Source organism: Coregonus lavaretus (assembly GCF_964263955.1).
Source record: "Coregonus lavaretus genome assembly, chromosome: 23".
Taxonomy (NCBI): Eukaryota; Metazoa; Chordata; class Actinopteri; order Salmoniformes; family Salmonidae; genus Coregonus; species Coregonus lavaretus.
Window position 1 is genome coordinate 18946348 of NC_140010.1, and position 20431 is coordinate 18966778.

The following is a 20431-nucleotide window of genomic DNA, read 5'->3' on the forward strand; positions in this document are numbered from 1 at the left end:
AGGGAGCACGGAGAGGGAGTAAAGAGGAAAGATAGAAAAAAAGCCAGCTAGCTGCAGCTTCACAGCTGAAGTTAAACCCATTCAATTAAAGCTGGATTGCGGGTAACCTCTCCACTGCCTCCTGAGAGCTCCTATAAGACACTGAGTGTTTCTCAATATGCATACTACCGTGCTCCACACTCATGCTCCGAGTGCTTTCTCCGACCACTTTCTCTTGAGTACGTTCTTGTGAGGACGAGAGTGTGGAGAATGCATAAAACAATACATTTGAGAAGCACTCGTACTCCCCCTACTGTATTACCTCACGCTTCACCTTCACATTTACTGAACCTTCTTCCAGCCTGGACAATGGCAACAATAGACGAAACAAGATATACACAAAGCAAACATTTTACTTCATAATTATCAGCTAGACGTAATAATCTAGCTAGCCAGCTAGTTAAAACAGGCAAAAACGACCTAAAACTAAATGTTATGCAAGGTAGATCTGTACATTTTTTGTGGGTAGCTACAAATTCTTCGTGGCTAGCTAGCTAGTTAGCCCTATTGACTTACAGTACCCATTCACTGAACAGTCTTCCAGCCAGGACAACAATGCAATAGACGAAAAAAGACATACACAAAGCAACCGTTTTATTTCCTATCTATCAGCTAGCTATATGTGAATCGTAATAATGTAACTAACTAGATAGTTTAACAGGCAAAAATGACCTAAAACTAATATTATGCAAGATTGATGTAAATTCTTCGTAGGTAGCTAGCTAACAGTTCTTTGTGGGTAGTTAGCTAACAATTCTTCGTGGCTATCTGGCAAACTAACAGTACTAGTAGTTAGCCCTATTGACTTATTATGGGCTTGCTATCTACGGTACGTAGGCAGGTAAACATGCCAATATATTTATTTGCATACTTACTGTTGAAGCTTGCATCAATGCATGCTTCAAAATATATATTCGAGAAGTGCCCTCCGTGCTCCGTTTCACATACTTTGATTTGGACTCATACTCCGACCCTCCCGTGCTCCAATATGCATGCTCAGAGCACGGTAGTATGCATTTTGAGAAACACTCTCGGCAGCCAAGGTGTATAAGCTCTAAGCTCAGCTGGAGTTCCATACCACTCACCAGTGCTGTCAAGTCCAAAATAGACAGGTCTAAAGGTGACCACCTAGGTCTCACATGGGGGGGGGGGGGGGGTGACTGACTCACCTGCTGTGTCCTGAGGGGGGCTCTCTGAGGCAGCTGCCTCCGTCCCGTCCATGCTGCTGTCCTCCTCCTCCACAACCGCTCTACCTCTGGTACGCCCCCTGAGAGAGAGAGAGAGAGAGAGAGAGAGAGAGAGAGAGAGAGAGAGAGAGAGAGAGAGAGAGAGAGAGAGAGAGAGAGAGAGAGAGAGAGAGAGAGAGAGAGAGAGAGAGAGAGAGAGAGAGAGAGAGAGAGAGAGAGAGAGAGAGAGAGAGCTTGAGACCCACCCTCTTCAACATATATATCAATGAATTGATGAGGGCACTAGAACAGTCTGCAGCACCAAGCCTCACCCTACTAGAACCACTATTCTCTGCGGGTCTGACCTAGAGTATGTGGACAACTACAAATACCTAGGTGTCTGGTTAGACTGTAAACTCTCCTTCCAGACTCACATTAAGCATCTCCAATCCAAAGTTAAATCTAGAATCGGCTTCCTATTTCGCAACAAAGCCTCCTTCACTCATGCTGCCAAACATGCCCTCGTAAAACTGACTATCCTACCGATCCTTGACTTCGGCGATGTCATTTACAAAATAGCCTCCAACACTCTACTCAGCAAATTGGATGTAGTCTATCACAGTGTCATCCGTTTTGTCACCAAAGCCCCATATACTACCCACCACTGTGACCTGTACGCTCGTTGGCTGGCCCTCACTACATATTCGTCGCCAAACCCACTGGCTCCAGGTCATCAATAAAATCACTGCTAGGCAAATCCCCGCCTTATCTTAGCTCATTGGTCACCATAGCAACACCCACCCGTAGTATGCGCTCCAGCAGGTATATATCGCACTGGTCATCCCCAAAGCCAACACCTCCTTTGGCCGCCATTCCTTCCAGTTCTCTGCTGCCAATGACTGGAACGAACTGCATAAATCTCTGAAGCTGGAGACACTTATCTCCCTCACTAACTTTAAGCATCAGTTGTCAGAGCAGCTTACCGATCACTGCACCTGTACACAGCCCATTTGAAATTAGCCCACCCAACTACCTCATCCCCATATTGTTATTTATTTTGCTCATTTGCACCCCAGTATCTCTATTTGCACATCATCTCTTGCACATCTATCATTCCAGTGTTAATACTAAATTGTAATTATTTTGCACTATGGTCTATTTATTGCCTTACCTCCATAACTTGCTACATTTGCACACACTGTATATATATATTTTCTGTTGTATTTTTGACTTTATGTTTTGTTTACCCCATATGTAACTGTGTTGTTGTTTTTGTCGCACCGCTTTGCTTTATCTTGGCCAGGTCGCAGTTGTAAATGAGAACTTGTTCTCAACTGGCTTACCTGGTTAAATAAAGGTGAAATAAAAAAATAAAAAAATACTGGACTCAGAAATCAAATGTCTACTGTTTGCAGATGATCTGGTGCTTCTGTCCCCAACCAAGGTGGGCCTACAGCAGCACCTAGATCTTCTGCATAGATTCTGTCAGACTTGGGCCCTGACAGTGAATCTCAGTAAGACAAAAATAATGGTGTTTCAAAAAAGGTCCAGTAACCAAGACAACAAATACAAATTCTATCTAGACACTGTTGCCCTAGAGCACACAAAGAATGACACCTACCTCGGCTGACTAGGTATCCCCCTTTCCCTTTCCCTTTCCTTTCCTTAAACATCAACACCACAGGTAACTTCCACAAGGCTGTGAACAATCTGAGGGACAAGGCAAGAAGGTCCTTCTATGCCATCAAAAGGAACATAAAACTCAAGATCCCAATTAGGATCTGGCTAAAAAAATACTTCAATCAGTTATCGAACCCATTGCCCTCTACGGTTGTGAGGTCTGGGGTCCACTCACCAACCAAGGATTCACACAATGGGACAAACACCCAATTGAGACCTCTGCATTCAGAATTCGGCAAAAAAATACTGTGTACACAACGCAAAAACCCCAAACAATGCATGCAAAATCCAGAAAAGAGCTGTTAAATTCTACAACCACCTAAAAACGATGCGATGCCCACACATTCCACCACAAAGCTAGAGAAGAGTCCCCTCAGCCAGCTGGTTCTGGGGCTCTGTTCACAAACACAAACAGACCCCACAGAGCGCCAGGACAACCAAATTATGAGAAAGCAAAAATATTAACTATTTGACACACTGGAAAGAATCAACCAAAAAACAGAGCAAATTGGAATGCTATCTGGCCCTAAACAAAGAGTACACCGTGTCAGAATGCCTGAGCACTGTGACTGGCCCTATATTAAGAAAATCCTTGACTACGTACAGACTCAGTGAGCATAGCCTTGCTATTGAGAGAGGCCGCCATAGCCTGTCTTCTCTCGAGAGCCAGGTCTGCCTATGTGCCCACAAAATGTGGTGGAAACTGAGCTACACTTCTTAACATCCTGCCAAATGTATGACCACATTAGAGACATATTTCCCACAGATCACAAAGACCCACAAATAATTCGAAAAACTAATCAAACATTGTTAAACTCCCATTTCTGTTAGGCAAAATACAGCAGTGTGCAGTCCCAGCAGCAAGATTTGTGGCCCATTGCCATGAGAAAAGGACCAGTGGAGCACAAACATTGTAAATACAACCTTATATTTATTTTCCCTTTCATACTTCAACATTGTTACAACACTGTACATAGCCAATATTATAACATTTGAAATGTCTATATATATTTCTTTTTTATCTTGTGGGCCTTCCGAGTGGCGCAGTGGTCTAAGGCCACTAGAGATCCTGGTTCGAGTCCAGGCTCTGTCGCAGCCGGCCACGACCGGGAGACCCATGGGGCGGCGCACAATTGGCCCAGCATCGTCCAGGTTAGGGGAGGGTTTGGCCGGCAGGGATGTTCTTGTCCCGTCGCGCACTAGCGACTCCTGCCGGGCGCAGCGCACGCTGACACGGTCGCCAGGTGTACGGTGTTTCCTCCGACACATTGGTGCGGCTGGCTTCCGGGTTAAGCTGAATTTGTGTCAAGAAGAAGTGCGGCTCAGTTGGGTTCTGTTTCGGAGGACGCACGGCTCTCAACCTTCGCCTCTCCCGTGTCCGTACGGGAGTTGCAGCGATGGGACAATTGGATACCACGAAATTGGGGAGAAAAAGCCTTATGAGGCTTGGGGGGGGTGGGGGTTGATCATGAATTAGTTAATTATGTCACTGATTCTTAATGGAGGCACTCAGGCCGCTGGGCAAGGCAAGGTGAGGTAGGGTGGAGTAAGCTGCTGGTACCGTGGAGGGCATGGGGGTGTGGGGAGGGGGAAAGAGGTATGGGGAGGGGGCAAGGAGGAGGAGCATGATTCTCCCTCCCTCCTTTCAATGATCTGAACAAAAGTTTTAAAGCAACAAGTGTTGGTTTCATGAGCTGAAATAAAAGATGCCAGAAAATGTTCATTTGCACAAAAATCTTATTTCTCTAAAATGTTGTGCACACATTTGTTGACATCACTGTTCGTGAGCATTTATCCTTTGCCAAGATAATCTATCCACCTGACAGATGTAGTATATCAAGAAGCTGATTAAACAGCATGATCATTACACAGCTGCACCTTGCGCTGGGGACATTAAAAGGCCACTAAAATGTGCAGTTTTGTCATACAACACAATACCACAGATGTCTCAAGTTGAGGGAGCGTGCAATTGGCATGCTGACTGCAGCAATGTCCACCACAGAATGTAATGTTAATTTCTGTACCATAAGCCACCTCCAACGTCGTTTTATTGAATTTGACAGTACGTCCAACCAGCCTCACATCCGCAGAACACACATTTTATCAATGGCGATTTGAATACACAGAGATACCGTGACGAGATCCTGAGGCCCATTGTCATGCATTCATCCGCTGCCATCACCTCATGTTTCAGCATGATAATGCACAGCCCCATGTCGCAAGGATCTGGACACAATTCCTGGAAGCCGAAAACGTCCAAGTTCTTCCATCGCCTGCATACTCACCAGACATGTCACCCATTGAGCATGTTTGGGATGCTCTGGTTCGACGTGTACGACAGCGTATTCCAGTTCCCTCCAATATCCAGCAACTTCACACAGCCATTGAGGAGGCGTGGAACAACAGTCCACAATCAACAGCCTGATCAACTCTATGCAAAGGACGTGTGTCACGCTGCTTGAGGCAAATGGTGGTCACACCAGATACTGACTGGTTTTCTGATCCACACCTCTACCTTTTTCTAAGGTATCTGTGACCAACAGATGCATATCTGTATTCCCAGTCATGTGAAATCCATAGATTAGAGCCTAATTTATTTATTTTAATTGACTGATTTCCTTATATGAACTGCAAAGATTTTACTAGTTAAAATGGTTGCATGTTACGTTCAGTATACAAACATCAAAATCAGACAGAAACCTGGTATGGAATGTCTGGGATGTCTTCTTTCCAACTAAATTCTCCCTTCATATATCAAAAAAGAGAAGCATATGAGAACCAAAGCCAAGCCCATTATTCTCAGTCCCAAATGGTATGACAACTGATTACAGCCTAACTAAAATGTAACTACTGAACATATGCAAGCCACATTTTAACTCAATGGGAGAATAGATCAGGTAAAAACAAGCCATTGATTTATAACACAACTTAACACAAACATCCTATGATCAATCTGGATGATGAGAGGTGTAATATGGCCAGAGGTTGTGCTACAGACAGTGACAAGCTGTAAATGAGCAGAAATGCCACATGGCTGCAGCTGCATTAGTACAAACAGAAGGGGGACAATTAACTTTGAACCAGTCAGTTTATTTTATTTTATTATTATTATTAATAATAATACCAGTATTTGGGCGTCTATGGAGGGGCCTACAGACCTAGGCTAGAATGTCACCAAATTATTTGGATCATACACACCCATGTAGTCAGGCTAAAATCATTATGCTGCCTATCAGAGGGCAGAAATGTCAGAATTGTGCGCTCCGATTTGTGATCTTCTCGCAATAAAATGGAATTTGGCCCGACTCAGATCCGACTTGACCTCCTGTTGAGCGGCTCAGAAATCCACATGGCTCCCCTTACTACATGCTTCACATCATCTAGCCTTACCCACTCTTCACCGCTCACTTGATTTCTAGGCTACGTCACTTATGATGATAATGGTAGCATCCTAGCTGTCAGCGACACTAGGGTAGAGTTTAAGGCACACAGACAGTTGCTACAGCCACAACTCTGACACTTGCAACCAAGGTGACATCACCTTTTCATTTAAACCAACTGTCTGCAAAGCAAAGTTAACACATCAATGAAGAGTGCAGAGTGCATAAAGCACACCACACACACAGCAGAGGAGAGTTCTGTCAGTGTCAGGGTCCCCGAGTAGGAGTTGTTCTAACCCAATCTGAGAGCCACCATGTCGAGTCGAGGTGATAATTGTCATGGATTAAATTAAACAGCATCACGCACAGTGAGCCCACTAAATTGAAGAGCAAACAGCCCAAATGAGAGCAGCCAGCGTTTCTCGGGGGTAGTGGGGAGGATGCAGGGGGAGGTGGGTAATTTCCGATGCCACTGGAGAGAGAAATCACAATGGGCCAGATGCCAAGTCAACTCCTCCCTCCAGATGACTTCCCACTCCAGATAAGAAGCAACAAGACGGAAGCCTAAATGACACAGTTCAAGCTTCTGCATGGGCAGGAAAAAAAACAACCATACTTCAGAAAGTACCAAATCAATACATGATTAATGAAGTAGACACTAGAGAGCCCTGATCTTTTTTCCAGAAACGAGGCCTAGTCATGGCCACAAATATTGAAGCAAGGGTCCATTAAGGCCCAATATAGGCCCGGGTCTAATAAAGCATAGTGATGAGCTCCAACCATAATGTTCTAACCTACAGTTAAAGGGGAAGACCTCCAAGCCAAGGGGCAGGAACATCCTTGTTTTGACGGCACGGGTGTAGAGTAGCCAGACACCAGGATTAAAAATGCATCACTGTTCCCAGACATCTCCAGCTCCTCTCTCTCTGGGAGGAGGGAGGCGGTAAGGGGCTGCTCTGGTGCCCAACAACGTCTGCAGCAGAGAGATACGTCTGAGGACAGTCCAGCTGTCTGATATTAGCCCTATTCAGAAGATCATAGGTAGTACACACAAGCCATAAAGTCACCCTGTATTAAGTGGATGATGCATCTGATCTGACCTACCATCACATCACTGACATGGAATATCACCTTCTCCACAATTACCAGGGCTGTCTGATTATTCACCAAGGTATTTTTGATATGATGAGCAGCAGATACATAACAGTATCTGACATATAGACTTAGCAGACGCAACTGTATACCGTCATAACCCTGTCTGTGACCATTCTTAGCGTGGTGTGCCTACAGTGCAGTGTCCATATACTCTCATGTAGCCTTTTCTTTTGCCTTTTCTTTAAAAGGTGCAATATGCAGAAATCGCTCTACCATTTTCTGGTTGCTAAAATGCAAATAGTTCACCTAATTTCAGTGTGACAAAACAAGCAATGTATAGTGTAGAGAGTCATTGTACCATCTAAACCACTGTGAAATATATTTTCAATAAACAAATATAGTATTTTCAGTTGGTGTACAAAACCGAAAGTAAAAGATGTAAAAACTAAACTTAAAGCGGCAATATGTAACTTTTTGATCGACCCAACCAAATTCACATAGAAATTTGAGTTATAAATCTGTCACTCATTGAATCCAAGTCTAAGAAGCGGTAGATCTGTTCTATGAGCGCTATTTCTATGCTTCCCATTGTTTCGTTTTTGCATCTTTTACTTTGTTTTGTACACCAGCTTCAAACAGCTAAAAATACAATATTTTTGGTTATTCAAAAGATATTTCACAGCGGTTTAGATGGTACAATGATTCTCTACACAACACACTGCTTGTTTTGTTACAAACTGAAAATAGGCGAACTACACACATTTTTGCAAGCAGGAAATGGCTGAGCAAATTCTGCATATTGAGCCTTTAACAACAGGCGCATAGAAAAAGCGCACATAGAACTTATGTACCGCTTCTTAGACTTGCTTTCAATGAGAATGACAGACCTATAACTCACATTTCTATGTGAATTTGGTCAGGTGGCCCAAAAAGTTACATATTGCAGCTTTAAATGACAAAACACCCTAAAGGACTAACATCCAGCTCACCAACTTCTCTCCATGATCCCCAACAGGAGAGAAAAAAAAAGGAGGGTGAAAATAATGCTGTGGTAAGTAGTTCCAGCTATCAGGGAGCCGACAACAAAACCTGGCACGGGATTACCTGTTTGGGACTGGAATGGTGATTGACAATCAACCCAGTCTCGAAATCAAACAATTTCTAACTTCTAAAGGCCCTCAAACCCTGTGTAGCTCAGTTGGTAGAGCATGGCGCTTGCAACGCCAGGGTTGTGGGTTCGATTCCCACGGGGGACCAGTATGAAAAAAAAAATATGTATGCACTCACTAACTGTAAGTCTCTCTGGATAAGAGCGTCTGCTAAATGACTAAAATGTAAATGTAACTCTGGTCCTCGAATACAGTTCAACTGCCTTTTTTCATTGTTCCCTCTAATCAGGGACTGATTTAGACCTGGGACAACAGGTGGTTGCAATTAATTATCAGGTAGAACAGACAACCAACAGGCTCTGGACCTCGTAGGGTAAGAGTTGAATACCCCTGTTCTAAGGGATGCCTACTGTATCCTTAAGAGTAATTTCCATCAAAATAGTGCCCGGTTGATACATGCTGCAAAGACAATACAGTATCACTAGCGCTAGACTCAATCTGTTCATTCATCTGATATGAACACTTCACATCTTACTCTTCTTGCAAAAACCACATACCGGTAATAAATAATCTGGGGTATATACCGCAAGCAGCCCCTCCCCCCTCATTTAAGGGTGCTGCCTGAGATGCAAAATCTGTAATAATTTTAAATATTTAGTGTGATTAATCGCATTATCTGATAGCGTTCAAAATACACTGAAAACTTTAAATACATAATCTATGCAGCTAAAAACAATGCGATATCAAAACAAGTTGACATTGCAGTTTAAAAAAGTGTGCTTTATCAATTTACCCGACTTTGCTAACCGTTACTTTGGACAAAATCAAGACTTCGATTCTTGTAATGGTTTTTCTATAAAGAATCTTAAATTACAGTTTATTTTGAGCAAATTCTGATTTTGAGATTAATCACAGCAAATCCTGCTATTAACTCGATTACACATTTTATAATAGTTTGACAGCCCTAGTAATAATGCATACTTCCCTCCACCGTCCCAGGGGTCTTCAGCATTATCACCACCAAGTGCATCCCAGAAAACCAATGCAATGTTTCTCATACAAACCCAACAGACCATAATAACACTGATAGCCTGACCAGCCCTCCAGACCTTGATTTTGGATCCAGGGAGACCTTGTGAAGAACTAAGTGAGGTCTTCAGCTCATTCTGGGAAATACAACCAAACTATAGATAGCAGGCCTAGGCTACGTATTCCTTGGATCCCTTGCATACTGTAAATAATGGGACCAGTGACATGTAAACCTACCCCCTATGCTTTGCCACTCCAACCAACCAACCTATCAGCTAATGTGACCTAGACCAGGACTGGTCTCAGCTGTCCTTATAGCCATGGCATACACATATAATTTGGATGATTGATTGATTGACTAATTTCATCTGGGGTCACCGTATTAGGATATTGAGGATATGGAGTGTGAGCAGAGAGTTAGGTACCTTGTAGGCATCACAATGCACAGCAGGGCTCCCTGAGCTGCATTATGTGTTGCCATGGAAATGACAAAGGAGGCCGGTTGGTACTGCTGCATACAATAAAACCTGGGAACGCTTGTGTGCTCAAGTTTCCTGTATTTATACCATTGTTCAGTATGCAGAGTAACTCTGGATAATAGCGTCTGCTAAATGAGATCTTTGCCTGATGTTTTGGATAGTATCTGTGTAATGTTTTAAGAGATTTTGGGGCAGTGGAATAGCCACTAGCTCATAGTTCCAACAAGATAAGCAAAATGCAGTCTAACTGCACACAAGACTGATTTATAGTGTTTGGGATGACTCGGGCAAGTCTATGTCCACTGTACATGAGAGATACTCTACTTTCACTGGTGTCTTATGATCAATTGCAATTGTTAAGAAATTGAGGGTAAACGACATACTTCTTCCTGGTCTTGGATGTAGTTGTGGGTGGTGCCTGGGGTGCGATGGTGGTGGTGGTGGTGGTGGCAGCATCCTTGCGCGGTCTGCCCCTGGGGCGCTTGTCTGTCTGGGCAGGGCTTCCTGTGGACGTGGCCCCTGCACTACCAGAGGGCAGCGAGGGTCCCTGGTCAGAGGGCTCCACAGTCTTATCCTCTGATGACATTCTTCTCAAAGGAAGGAAGAGATGGGGAGAGAGCGGCATCAGTGGACAATCATGCCTGGTTAGAAACACAGGTTACTTGATGTACTTTGGAATCAGTGTGTGAATAAGATGTGCTGCTCTCCAGGACAATTTATCACATTTCCTCGATGAAATGTTGAATCTGTTATACACAATTAATTCTTAACATCCCAATTTTTCCAGATATGCTACTCTTGAGGAAATGCCTAAAATGTACCTCTGACCTTTCTAGGTGTCCTTAAAAAAAAACATATTCTCAGCTGAAGAAATGTTCAACCTATTCTTGAGTGTTATCGATGTGGAGTTCACATACCTACTCTGTCCTTTCCTGAGCTACCTACCACCACGCTGTGATCTCATGTCTCTGTCTGGATGACCGTTCTTCCTTCCATGCCTTGCTTGTGTTCTTGCCTTCCTCTCTCCTTTCAGCCTTTGAAGTTGCCTCTCCTTACCACTGAAATAAGCCTGCTCTACATGTTTACTCCACTATGGATTAGTTAGTTTGCTCCACTGTGGTTCTGTTCTGTATCATATTTTAACAGTATGATAGGACACTGTAAACCAGTAGGCCTATTGGTTTTATTGTGACAAACACTGGGAACAACAAAATGTCATTTGTATGGACTTTTCAGCTCAGTTTTAGTCTTACTGTGTCTGTTGAAGATGTAATTCCTGTGTCTTTCGAAGCACATCTGACAACCTGTCCTCTCAGACAGTTGAGGGGTCATTCCACCTCAAAAAGCGAAGAGGATTGACACCCACTATCTCAATTGTTCTGAAATAGTTTGTTAGAAACATAAGCATTCCTGCTAAATTAAATGTTGAAATAATTTGATCTGAGATATTAAGCTAATTGGTTGCACCCAAATTGGCCATTTTAATTTATAGGATTCATATAATATTCAGTAAATGGTTTTGTTGGCACTGTTTCAAATGCTAATTTTTTTGCATTTGTGGGTCAAATCCAATGCAAGTCAATGGTGCCCCGTGTAACTCAGTTGGTAGAGCATGGCACTTGCAACGCCAGGGTTGTAGGTTCGATTCCCACGGGGGGGCCAGTATGAAAATGTATGCACTCACTAACTGTAAGTCGCTCTGGATAAGAGCGTCTGCTAAATGACTAAAAATGTAAATGTAAAATGTACCTATATTAGCATTTTCACGCTTAATGTCCAAATCTAAAGTATCAAAACATGTATTGTGTAACTAACCCAATGTTACGTATAGATAATTTGAATATGAAGTGCCAAAATGCTAATATAGCTACAATTGAATTGCATTGGATTTGTGCCATAAATTCTAAAAAGTTAGCATTTGAAACAGCGGCCAGGTAAAGAAAACCAAAGAATGGGTTGCTGTCATAGCTGGTCCATAGACTGCTTACAGGTTAAGGAAACCAATATGTCATTTTGTAATTTGGGTGAAGTCTCTCTTTAACATTGATGGGGGGGGACCCCTTCCAATTAGTGGATTTGGCGATTTCAGCCACACCTGTTGCTGATGTGTATAAAATCGAGCACACCGCCATGCAATCTCCATAGACAAACATTGCCAGTAGAATGGCCTTACTGAAGAGCTCAATAACTTTCATCGTGGCACCATCATAGGATGCCACCTTTCCAACAAGTTCTAGGAGCAATAACGGCTCAGCCTCGAAGTGGTAGGCCACACGAGCTCACAGAACGGGACCACCGAGTGCGTAAAAAGCACGTACAAATCATCTGTCCTCGGTTGCATCACTCTTCCGAGTTCCAAACTGCCTCTGGAAGCAACATCAGCACAAGAACTGTTTGTCTGGAGCTTCATGAAATGGGCCTAATGTCACCATGTGCAATGCCAATCGTCAGATGGAGTGGTGTAAAGCTCGCCGCCATTGGACTCTGGAGCAGTGGAAACGCATTGTCTGGAGTGATGAATCACGCTTCACCATCTGGCAGTCCGACGGACCAATCTGGGTTTGGCGGATGCCAGGAGAACGCTACGTGCCCCAATGCATAGTGCCAACTGTAAAGTTTGGTGGAGGAGGAATAATGGTCTGGGGCTGTTTTTTATGGTTGGGGCTAGGCCCCTTAGTTCCAGTGAAGGGAAATCTTAACGCTACAGCATACAACGACATTCTAGATGATTCTGTGCTTCCAACTTTGTGGCAACAGTTTGGGGAAAGCCCTTTCCTGTTTCAGTATGACAATGCCCCCATGCACAAAGCGAGATCCATAGAGAAATGGATTGTCGAGATCGGTGTGGAAGAACTTGACTGGCCTGCACAGAGCCCTGACTTCAACCCCATCTAACGCCGACTGCAACCAGGCCTAATCGCCCAACATTAGTGCCCGACCTCACTAATGCTGGTGGCTGAATGGAAGCAAGTCCCCGCAGCAATGTTCCAACATCTAGTGGAAAGCCTTCTCAGAAGAGTGGAGGCTGTTATAGCAGCAAAGGGGGGACCAATGCCATATTAATGGCCATGATTTTGGAATGAGATATTCGACCAGCAGGTGTCCACATAATTTTGGTCATGTAGTGTGTGTATATATAATATACACTGCTCAAAAAAATAAAGGGAACACTTAAAAAACACAATGTAACTCCAAGTCAATCACACTTCTGTGAAATCAAACTGTCCACTTAGGAAGCAACACTGATTGACAATAAATTTCACATGCTGTTGTGCAAATGGAATAGACAACAGGTGGAAATTATAGGCAATTAACAAGACACCCCCAATAAAGAAATGGTTCTGCAGGTGGTGACCACAGACCACTTCTCAGTTCCTATGCTTCCTGGCTGATGATTTGGTCACTTTTGAATGCTGGCGGTACTTTCACTCTAGTGGTAGCATGAGACGGAGTCTACAACCCACACAAGTGGCTCAGGTAGTGCAGCTCATCCAGGATGGCACATCAATGCGAGCTGTGGCAAGAAGGTTTGCTGTGTCTGTCAGCGTAGTCCAGAGCATGGAGGCGCTATCAGGAGACAGGCCAGTACATCAGGAGACGTGGAGGAGGCCGTAGGAGGACAACAACCCAGCAGCAGGACTGCTACCTCCGCCTTTGTGCAAGGAGGAGCAGGAGGAGCACTGCCAGAGCCCTGCAAAATGACCTCTAGCAGGCCACAAATGTGCATGTGTCTGCTCAAACGGTCAGAAACAGACTCCATGAGGGTGGTATGAGGGCCCGACGTCCACAGGTGGGGGTTGTGCTTACAGCCCAACACTGTGCAGGACGTTTGGCATTTGCCAGAGAACACCAAGATTGGCAAATTCGCCACTGGCGCCCTGTGCTCTTCACAGATGAAAGCAGGTTCACACTGAGCACATGTGACAGAGTCTGGAGACGCCGTGGAGAACGTTCTGCTGCCTGCAACATCCTCCAGCATGACCGGTTTGGCGGTGGGTCAGTCATGGTGTGGGCTGGCATTTCTTTGGGGGGCCGCACAGCCCTCCATGTGCTCGCCAGAGGTAGCCTGACTGCCATTAGGTACCGAGATGAGATCCTCAGACCCCTTGTGAGACCATATGCTGGTGCGGTTGGCCCTGGGTTCCTCCTAATGCAAGACAATGCTAGACCTCATGTGGCTGGAGTGTGTCAGCAGTTCCTGCAAGAGGAAGGCATTGATGCTATGGACTGGCCCGCCCGTTCCCCAGACCTGAATCCAATTGAGCACATCTGGGACATCATGTCTCGCTCCATCCACCAACGCCACGTTGCACCACTGACTGTCCAGGAGTTGGCGGATGCTTTAGTCCAGGTCTGGGAGGAGATCCCTCAGGAGACCATCCGCCACCTCATCAGGAGCATGCCCAGGCGTTGTAGGGAGGTCATACAGGCACGTGAAGGCCACACACACTACTGAGCCTCAAAATGACTTGTTTTAAGGACATTACATCAAAGTTGGATCAGCCTGTAGTGTGGTTTTCCACTTTAATTTTGAGGGTGACTCCAAATCCAGACCTCCATGGGTTGATAAATTTGATTTCCATTGATCATTTGTGTGATTTTGTTGTCAGCACATTCAAATATGTAAAGAAAAAAGTATTTAATAAGATTATTTCATTCATTCAGATCTAGGATGTGTTATTTTAGTGTTCCCTTTATTTATTTTTAGCAGTGTATATACATACACACATACAATTGTATCACCTAGTAGCAGGAACAGTGCCATCTAGTGGTCAGAACATGGTAATATCAGGATGTAGGATGGGACAAACTTAACTTCAATTACTAATTTCTCTGAACATGGTGGGGAAAAAACATCACCAAATTCACTGAGAATACATTAGAGGATGAATAAACAATACTCAAAGCTGCAGCTCTATACTAGTTGTCAGAAATAGAGAACTGATACTATATACTCGTTGTTGGGGTGGGATGTGGGGTTTCCGTGGGTAGTTTGACCATTTCTTTGGATTCCTAATGTCTTACTCATGTTAGAAAAGGGTTGTTAGGTACTATAATTATTGAATATTATATTAATCCTATAAATAAAAAATGGCCAATTTCTGTGCAATCAATTATCTTCATTTCTCAGAGATCAAATTATATTTCAACAAAATATTGTTGCCGGAATGCTTATCTTATCTGTTTATAACTACAGAAATGATTTCAGAAGAATCTGAGATGGTGGGTATCATGGCTTGCTGAAATAACATGGAACGACCCTGCTCTGCGTCATCAGGGGGACCTCAAACTGAATTTGAGACTGTGATCAACTACCTGTGTGAGAGCTGAGCCTTTTCCAAGACTGTGAGCCTATATTTGCCCTCTGGTGGTGTCCAACGAATAGTCTTTATTGTGTGAGAAGTTTACGCTAGGACTAGATGTAGTCAATGGGAGAGAGAAGGCATCAGGTGAAAGTCACAGCAGCAATTCAGTGAGCTAGGGGTTGTTCGAAATCGTGTAGGCTGCTGCACAATGTGAACCCGACTGGATGGTTTTTTGGTAAGCTAATTGCCTACCGTCTATCTACCAATCTTACAACGTAATCAAAGCAGCTCTTAATGTGGTCTTTGTGTTACACAATCAAGTAGGCTGACATTCTGTGCCCCTGCCTGTCTACAGAGCAATAGGCTTGACAGCCAGCTTGAACATGTAAATATTGAGAACACATCAATGAGATAAAGTATGGATTCTGGAAAGAATTTTTCACTATAGCCTTGCCTGGGGACCAGACGGGTGAAATTCTAAATCCACCAACGTCTGGGACATTAGTGTTTGATTCTGGAAACATTCCTCTCAGGTTCTCTACAAGCTGGAATGTTGAATAAAAATCACCTGAAGCATGCACACAACCATGTAAACACTTGAACAAGCTCGGCAAGTATGCTTGTGTCGCATGTATTTACATCGTGTGCGCATGCTGCATATGATAGTGAAATTTCAACCCGAATAAGGACCAACCACGCAGACAACTGGCAGTGTAAGTTCAAATGTAATTGTATTCAACATTCTGGCTTGTAGAGTCCCTGAGAGGAGAGGACCATCTTCAGACACTAATGCCCCAGAGGTTGGTGGATTTAGAAATTCACCCATCTGGTCCCCAAGCAAACTATAGCCCTACTTAGCCAACAACCACAATTAGGAGAGGCACAAGTGGTTGCCAAAAGGTGGGGAGTGAAGTGGATCCATGACAGGCTAAAAAGTGGAATCAAAAGTGTGGTGACCAATTATTGTAAACAGACTAAACATATGTAATTGAAAGTTAATCGTAATGTTTCATTCATATCTACACAGATAAATACTACATTAGTATGGAAGTACTTTTGTTTCATAAGCCAGCGGCACAGTTGGGACCCTCAAGACAAGTGGGCTACCTTTGTTACACTAGAGCACAAAGCAACTCCATGCTCAAATCAGCCAAATCTAGCTAGCCATACTAGCCTAGCTAGGTGCCTTGTAGTCTTTGTTTGGCTATTATATGACATCGCAAATGAGGAGAAATATGATGTGCCTACTAGTAGACTGATGATATCCCAATTGGTGGGATATAATGTGACACATGGGGACATTAGATGATAACTGTATTTGATGAATGACAAATGGGATGCCACTCACTAGCTAGCTAAACGACTAGCGTAGCTAGCTAACTAAACGCACATTTCAATGACCCAGTTAACGATAGTAAACATCAACATAGTGCTTAGTTTACATACAAGGCTGGCTGGCTTGGGTTTTTATAATATGCTTAACTTCAAAGTCAAGTCACTCACGATTCCACAGCTGCCTACCTAAGTTAGCTAGCTAACTACCTAGCTAGCATGTGCATCAAAGGTTTTGGCCAGCAAATCAACTAGCCTGCTAGCTAGCTACTCAAAGTTAGCTAGTTAGGTTACTAATTTAGATAACTAACGTTAGCATTTTGTTAGGTGTGAGACCACTTATAAAATAGATGCATACTAAGATCATAAATGTAGCTAGCCAACGTTAGCTAGCTGGACAACTATAGCTAGCTAGCTTAGCTAGTAGTTCACAGGTACGAGGTTAGCTACCTAGTTAGGTAACTATATAACATTACACTATGTTCAGAATCAACAGCATAGATGGTTCGAATGACACGTTGGCCTTTTAGCCACGACTGAAGTATTCACGTGTCTAAGAATTTATTTTCAAGCAGAAAATATGGATAGTTTGTCTGATTCGTTACTGTAATGTCGAACGTTGTGTTGGACGTTCGGACCAAACAAGGCGGCGACAAAAACCCTCGAGCTCCACACAGACCGCTTCAAAGCCGAAAAATAAGGTAGCTAGCAACCGAGTACATGATGAAATAGCTAGGTAGATATTAAAACTTACCTTTCAACCCTATGAATAGTAGGTTATTTTCTTCATGTCCAAAATTGTAAGAGATATAGCTATATCACTTTGTAGTTAGTGTATTTGTGAGGCTGAATGAATGATATCGCCAGCTAACTAGCTCAGTCTTCTGTCCAACGATAAGTATAAGTAGCAAGCTAGGTGGCCACACTAGTTACTAATGCAATACCACCGCAGTTCTCAAAAAAGCATGAACGCATACAACAACCAATAATCCAATGTTGAACGTTAACATCACCCATTTGAAGAAAGGATGCTAAAATGTAAATCCAGTAGAGATCAGCTTCATTGCACACGCATGACGGATCACTTTCCCTTCTCCAAATGACAGCTGTCGTCGCACAAATAAAATGTTTAGCTAGCTAGCACACTCAATGTTTATTACAGGGAAAATGTGTAATATCCGTAATCCAAAGCAGACAAACTCCAAACAGTCTTCAGGATAAAACGACAAAATCTTCACACGCAAGCCAGTGCGTACGACAAAAATAAACGATGCAATGGCTAGTTTGCTGCTGGCTCCGAGCGTTCGCTTAGCTTGCCAACTGGTTCTTTTTTTCTTCAGCCGCCACAGAGTAGAGCGAGCTGGCGTTGCTGACTAGCCGGAAAGACTAACCTAAGAGTTTAGCAAAACATAAAAACATATTTTTTTACACTATAACAAAAATACAGACGGTGGCTAAATGACGAGATCTATCTTTAATGGGAAATAAAATAAGTTATATCGTGGTGACTCTTTACAGTGGCCACGTTTAAAGCGACACCGAATAACCTCCTAGTGGACTCCGAAAAATATAGGTCCAACATTTTGCTTCATAAATCGAAGAGATACACTTGGAGATGTAATGGTTTCCAATATGATTTTACTATTTTCAGTTGTATTATAAATCTTAAACGGCCCTCAATTAAATACAATATCAATATAAAAAAGAAGTCTTGAAAATACTCCCTGACCCCGCGGAGGAATATTGGCATTTTTAATATATACGGTAAAATGTATCGGATACTTCTAAAAGGTGGCACTCTGATGATCCCGATGGAACGGACTGCAGTGGGCCTTGTTTTATACCATAGTACCACAAAGTTTCTAAACCATCTTTGATAGTTCTAGTAGCCTATACCACAGAGTATCTATTATATATTGACAAGATACTCTAGTGTCTGCTCTAACAATGAAAATACATTTCTTAAAAAAATAGAAGGCAGTCGGGAGGAGGCAAGATCAGGTGGGACCATTCTAGCCAATGAGGGCAGATACAGATGACATATATAAATCCTTGATTGCAAATTCTATGTATTGGCCTTTGAAGCCACAGGTCGGCCATATTGGCACTCCTAAGAAAAGCAGTCCTCAATAGGAATTAATTTTTCTACAGTATTTCAATTAAATTAACAAAATTACGTGTATATAAGTATTTTGTTGTTGTAGTGGGGACAGTAACATTAGTACTCTCTAAAACATATACTGTAAGGAAAATGTTTTTATATATTTTTTCTTTTTTAATGTTATGTTTAGCTCACATAATATAATTTAAAAGTATACATTTAAGTGTCTGTAATAGAATAAACGTGTCAAAAACTAATGTAGACATTAATAAATGTATTTCTAATTTTTTACACTTGAGGAGGACTACCAAGATGGCTGAGGGGTGGCTTCAATACAGCACCCCCTGCAAGTCATCCAGGGTTTACACAAATCATTGCCAGATACGCAAGTGAACAACAGGCACAACTTTTTCCACTACTTACCAAAGCTACAAAGTCTAAATTGGCTATATAATAAATAATTAATGAAAACAAAAATGTGCTTTTTGGTCTTGATTTAAGGTTAGGCATAAGGTCAGGTTTAAAATCACATTTTAAGAAGATAAATTGTAGAAATAGGCGGGGTTTATAACTTTGTGGCTGTGGTAACTAGTGACGACCAGGCAAAACTCCAATATAAAGTGTTTTTTCTCAAAGGCTGGAATGTCACATGTCCTACTTATATCAGTACACTCATAACCTAATCATTACGAAACTTATATTTGATCAAATAAACCACAAGTAGCAAATAAACCATTAATGCTGGGGCTCAGGACGGCAGTGAACAGGTCCTCCACGTCCTTCCCCTCTAGCTCTATGGGGGGCAACAACAGAGACAACACAGTTAAAACTGATAGAGACAGATAATACTAATGTTCGGTTATGTATAACCCTGGTTCTCTGAAGGAGGGGAACGGATAGCATGATTACAAAAAGTGTAATTACTAATAACCAACCTGGTATTTTGTAGAGTTTGCTGAGAATCGATTCTAAAACCAGAAGAGAAATAGATTATTTACCTCAGTAAATGCATACTCAGTAAATCAGAGCTATACCAAGAAGTGGTCCTCTGTAGCTCAGCTGGTAGAGCACGGCGCTTGTAACGCCAGGGTAGTGGGTTCGATCCCCGGGACCACCCATACACAAAAATGTATGCACGCATGACTGTAAGTCGCTTTGGATAAAAGCGTCTGCTAAATGGCATATTATTATAATGTTTTTTGTTAACCAAATTCAACACTCTCATGGTGAAATAAACAAAAAAACACCACCTGCTGCAGAGGACAGATTTTGGGCCCTGTTATCCCTCTAACTTCGCCTCTCCCTCTCTGCCTACACCAGGGCTATTCAACTGGCGGCCCGTGGCCCAGATCCGGGCCGTTTGTTAATTTAGACTGGTATTTTGATCAATTCTGAACATTAATAAAAGATCTGCAAGAAAATCCTTCCAAATTCCAAAGCCAGAATGACAAACAGTATTGTGGTTGTCTATAGTGTGGTTTCTAGCGTTTTTTAGCAGCAGTATTCTAGTGCCTATGTTGATTATTTTTTCATCATATTAATTTGGCTCTAGCGTTTGAACTGTTTACATTTCCAAATATTATGACTCCATTCCTGAAAGCTAAGACTCTCAGGAACACATACAGTACCAGTCAAAAGTTTGGACACACCTACTCATTCAAGGGTTTTTCTTTATTTTTACAATTTTTTACATTGTAGAATAATAGTGAAGACAT

At 42.7% G+C, this 20431-nt stretch overlaps 1 protein-coding gene across 1 annotated transcript in view; it reads right to left on the reverse strand.

Moving 5' to 3' along the window:
* Window positions 1–18139, reverse strand: part of LOC311098987 (histone-lysine N-methyltransferase 2C-like) — a 120458-nt gene extending 102319 nt beyond the window's left edge. Inside the window, exons 1-3 of the mRNA XM_084139566.1 lie at window positions 17370–18139; window positions 10361–10564; window positions 1209–1306 (exon numbers count right to left, since the gene is read on the reverse strand). Of these exons, the coding sequence (XP_083995692.1) occupies window positions 1209–1306; window positions 10361–10563 (301 nt within the window). The 5' untranslated portion in view covers window position 10564; window positions 17370–18139. The remainder of the gene's footprint in view (window positions 1–1208; window positions 1307–10360; window positions 10565–17369) is intronic.
* Between the last annotated feature and the right edge of the window lie 2292 nt (window positions 18140–20431).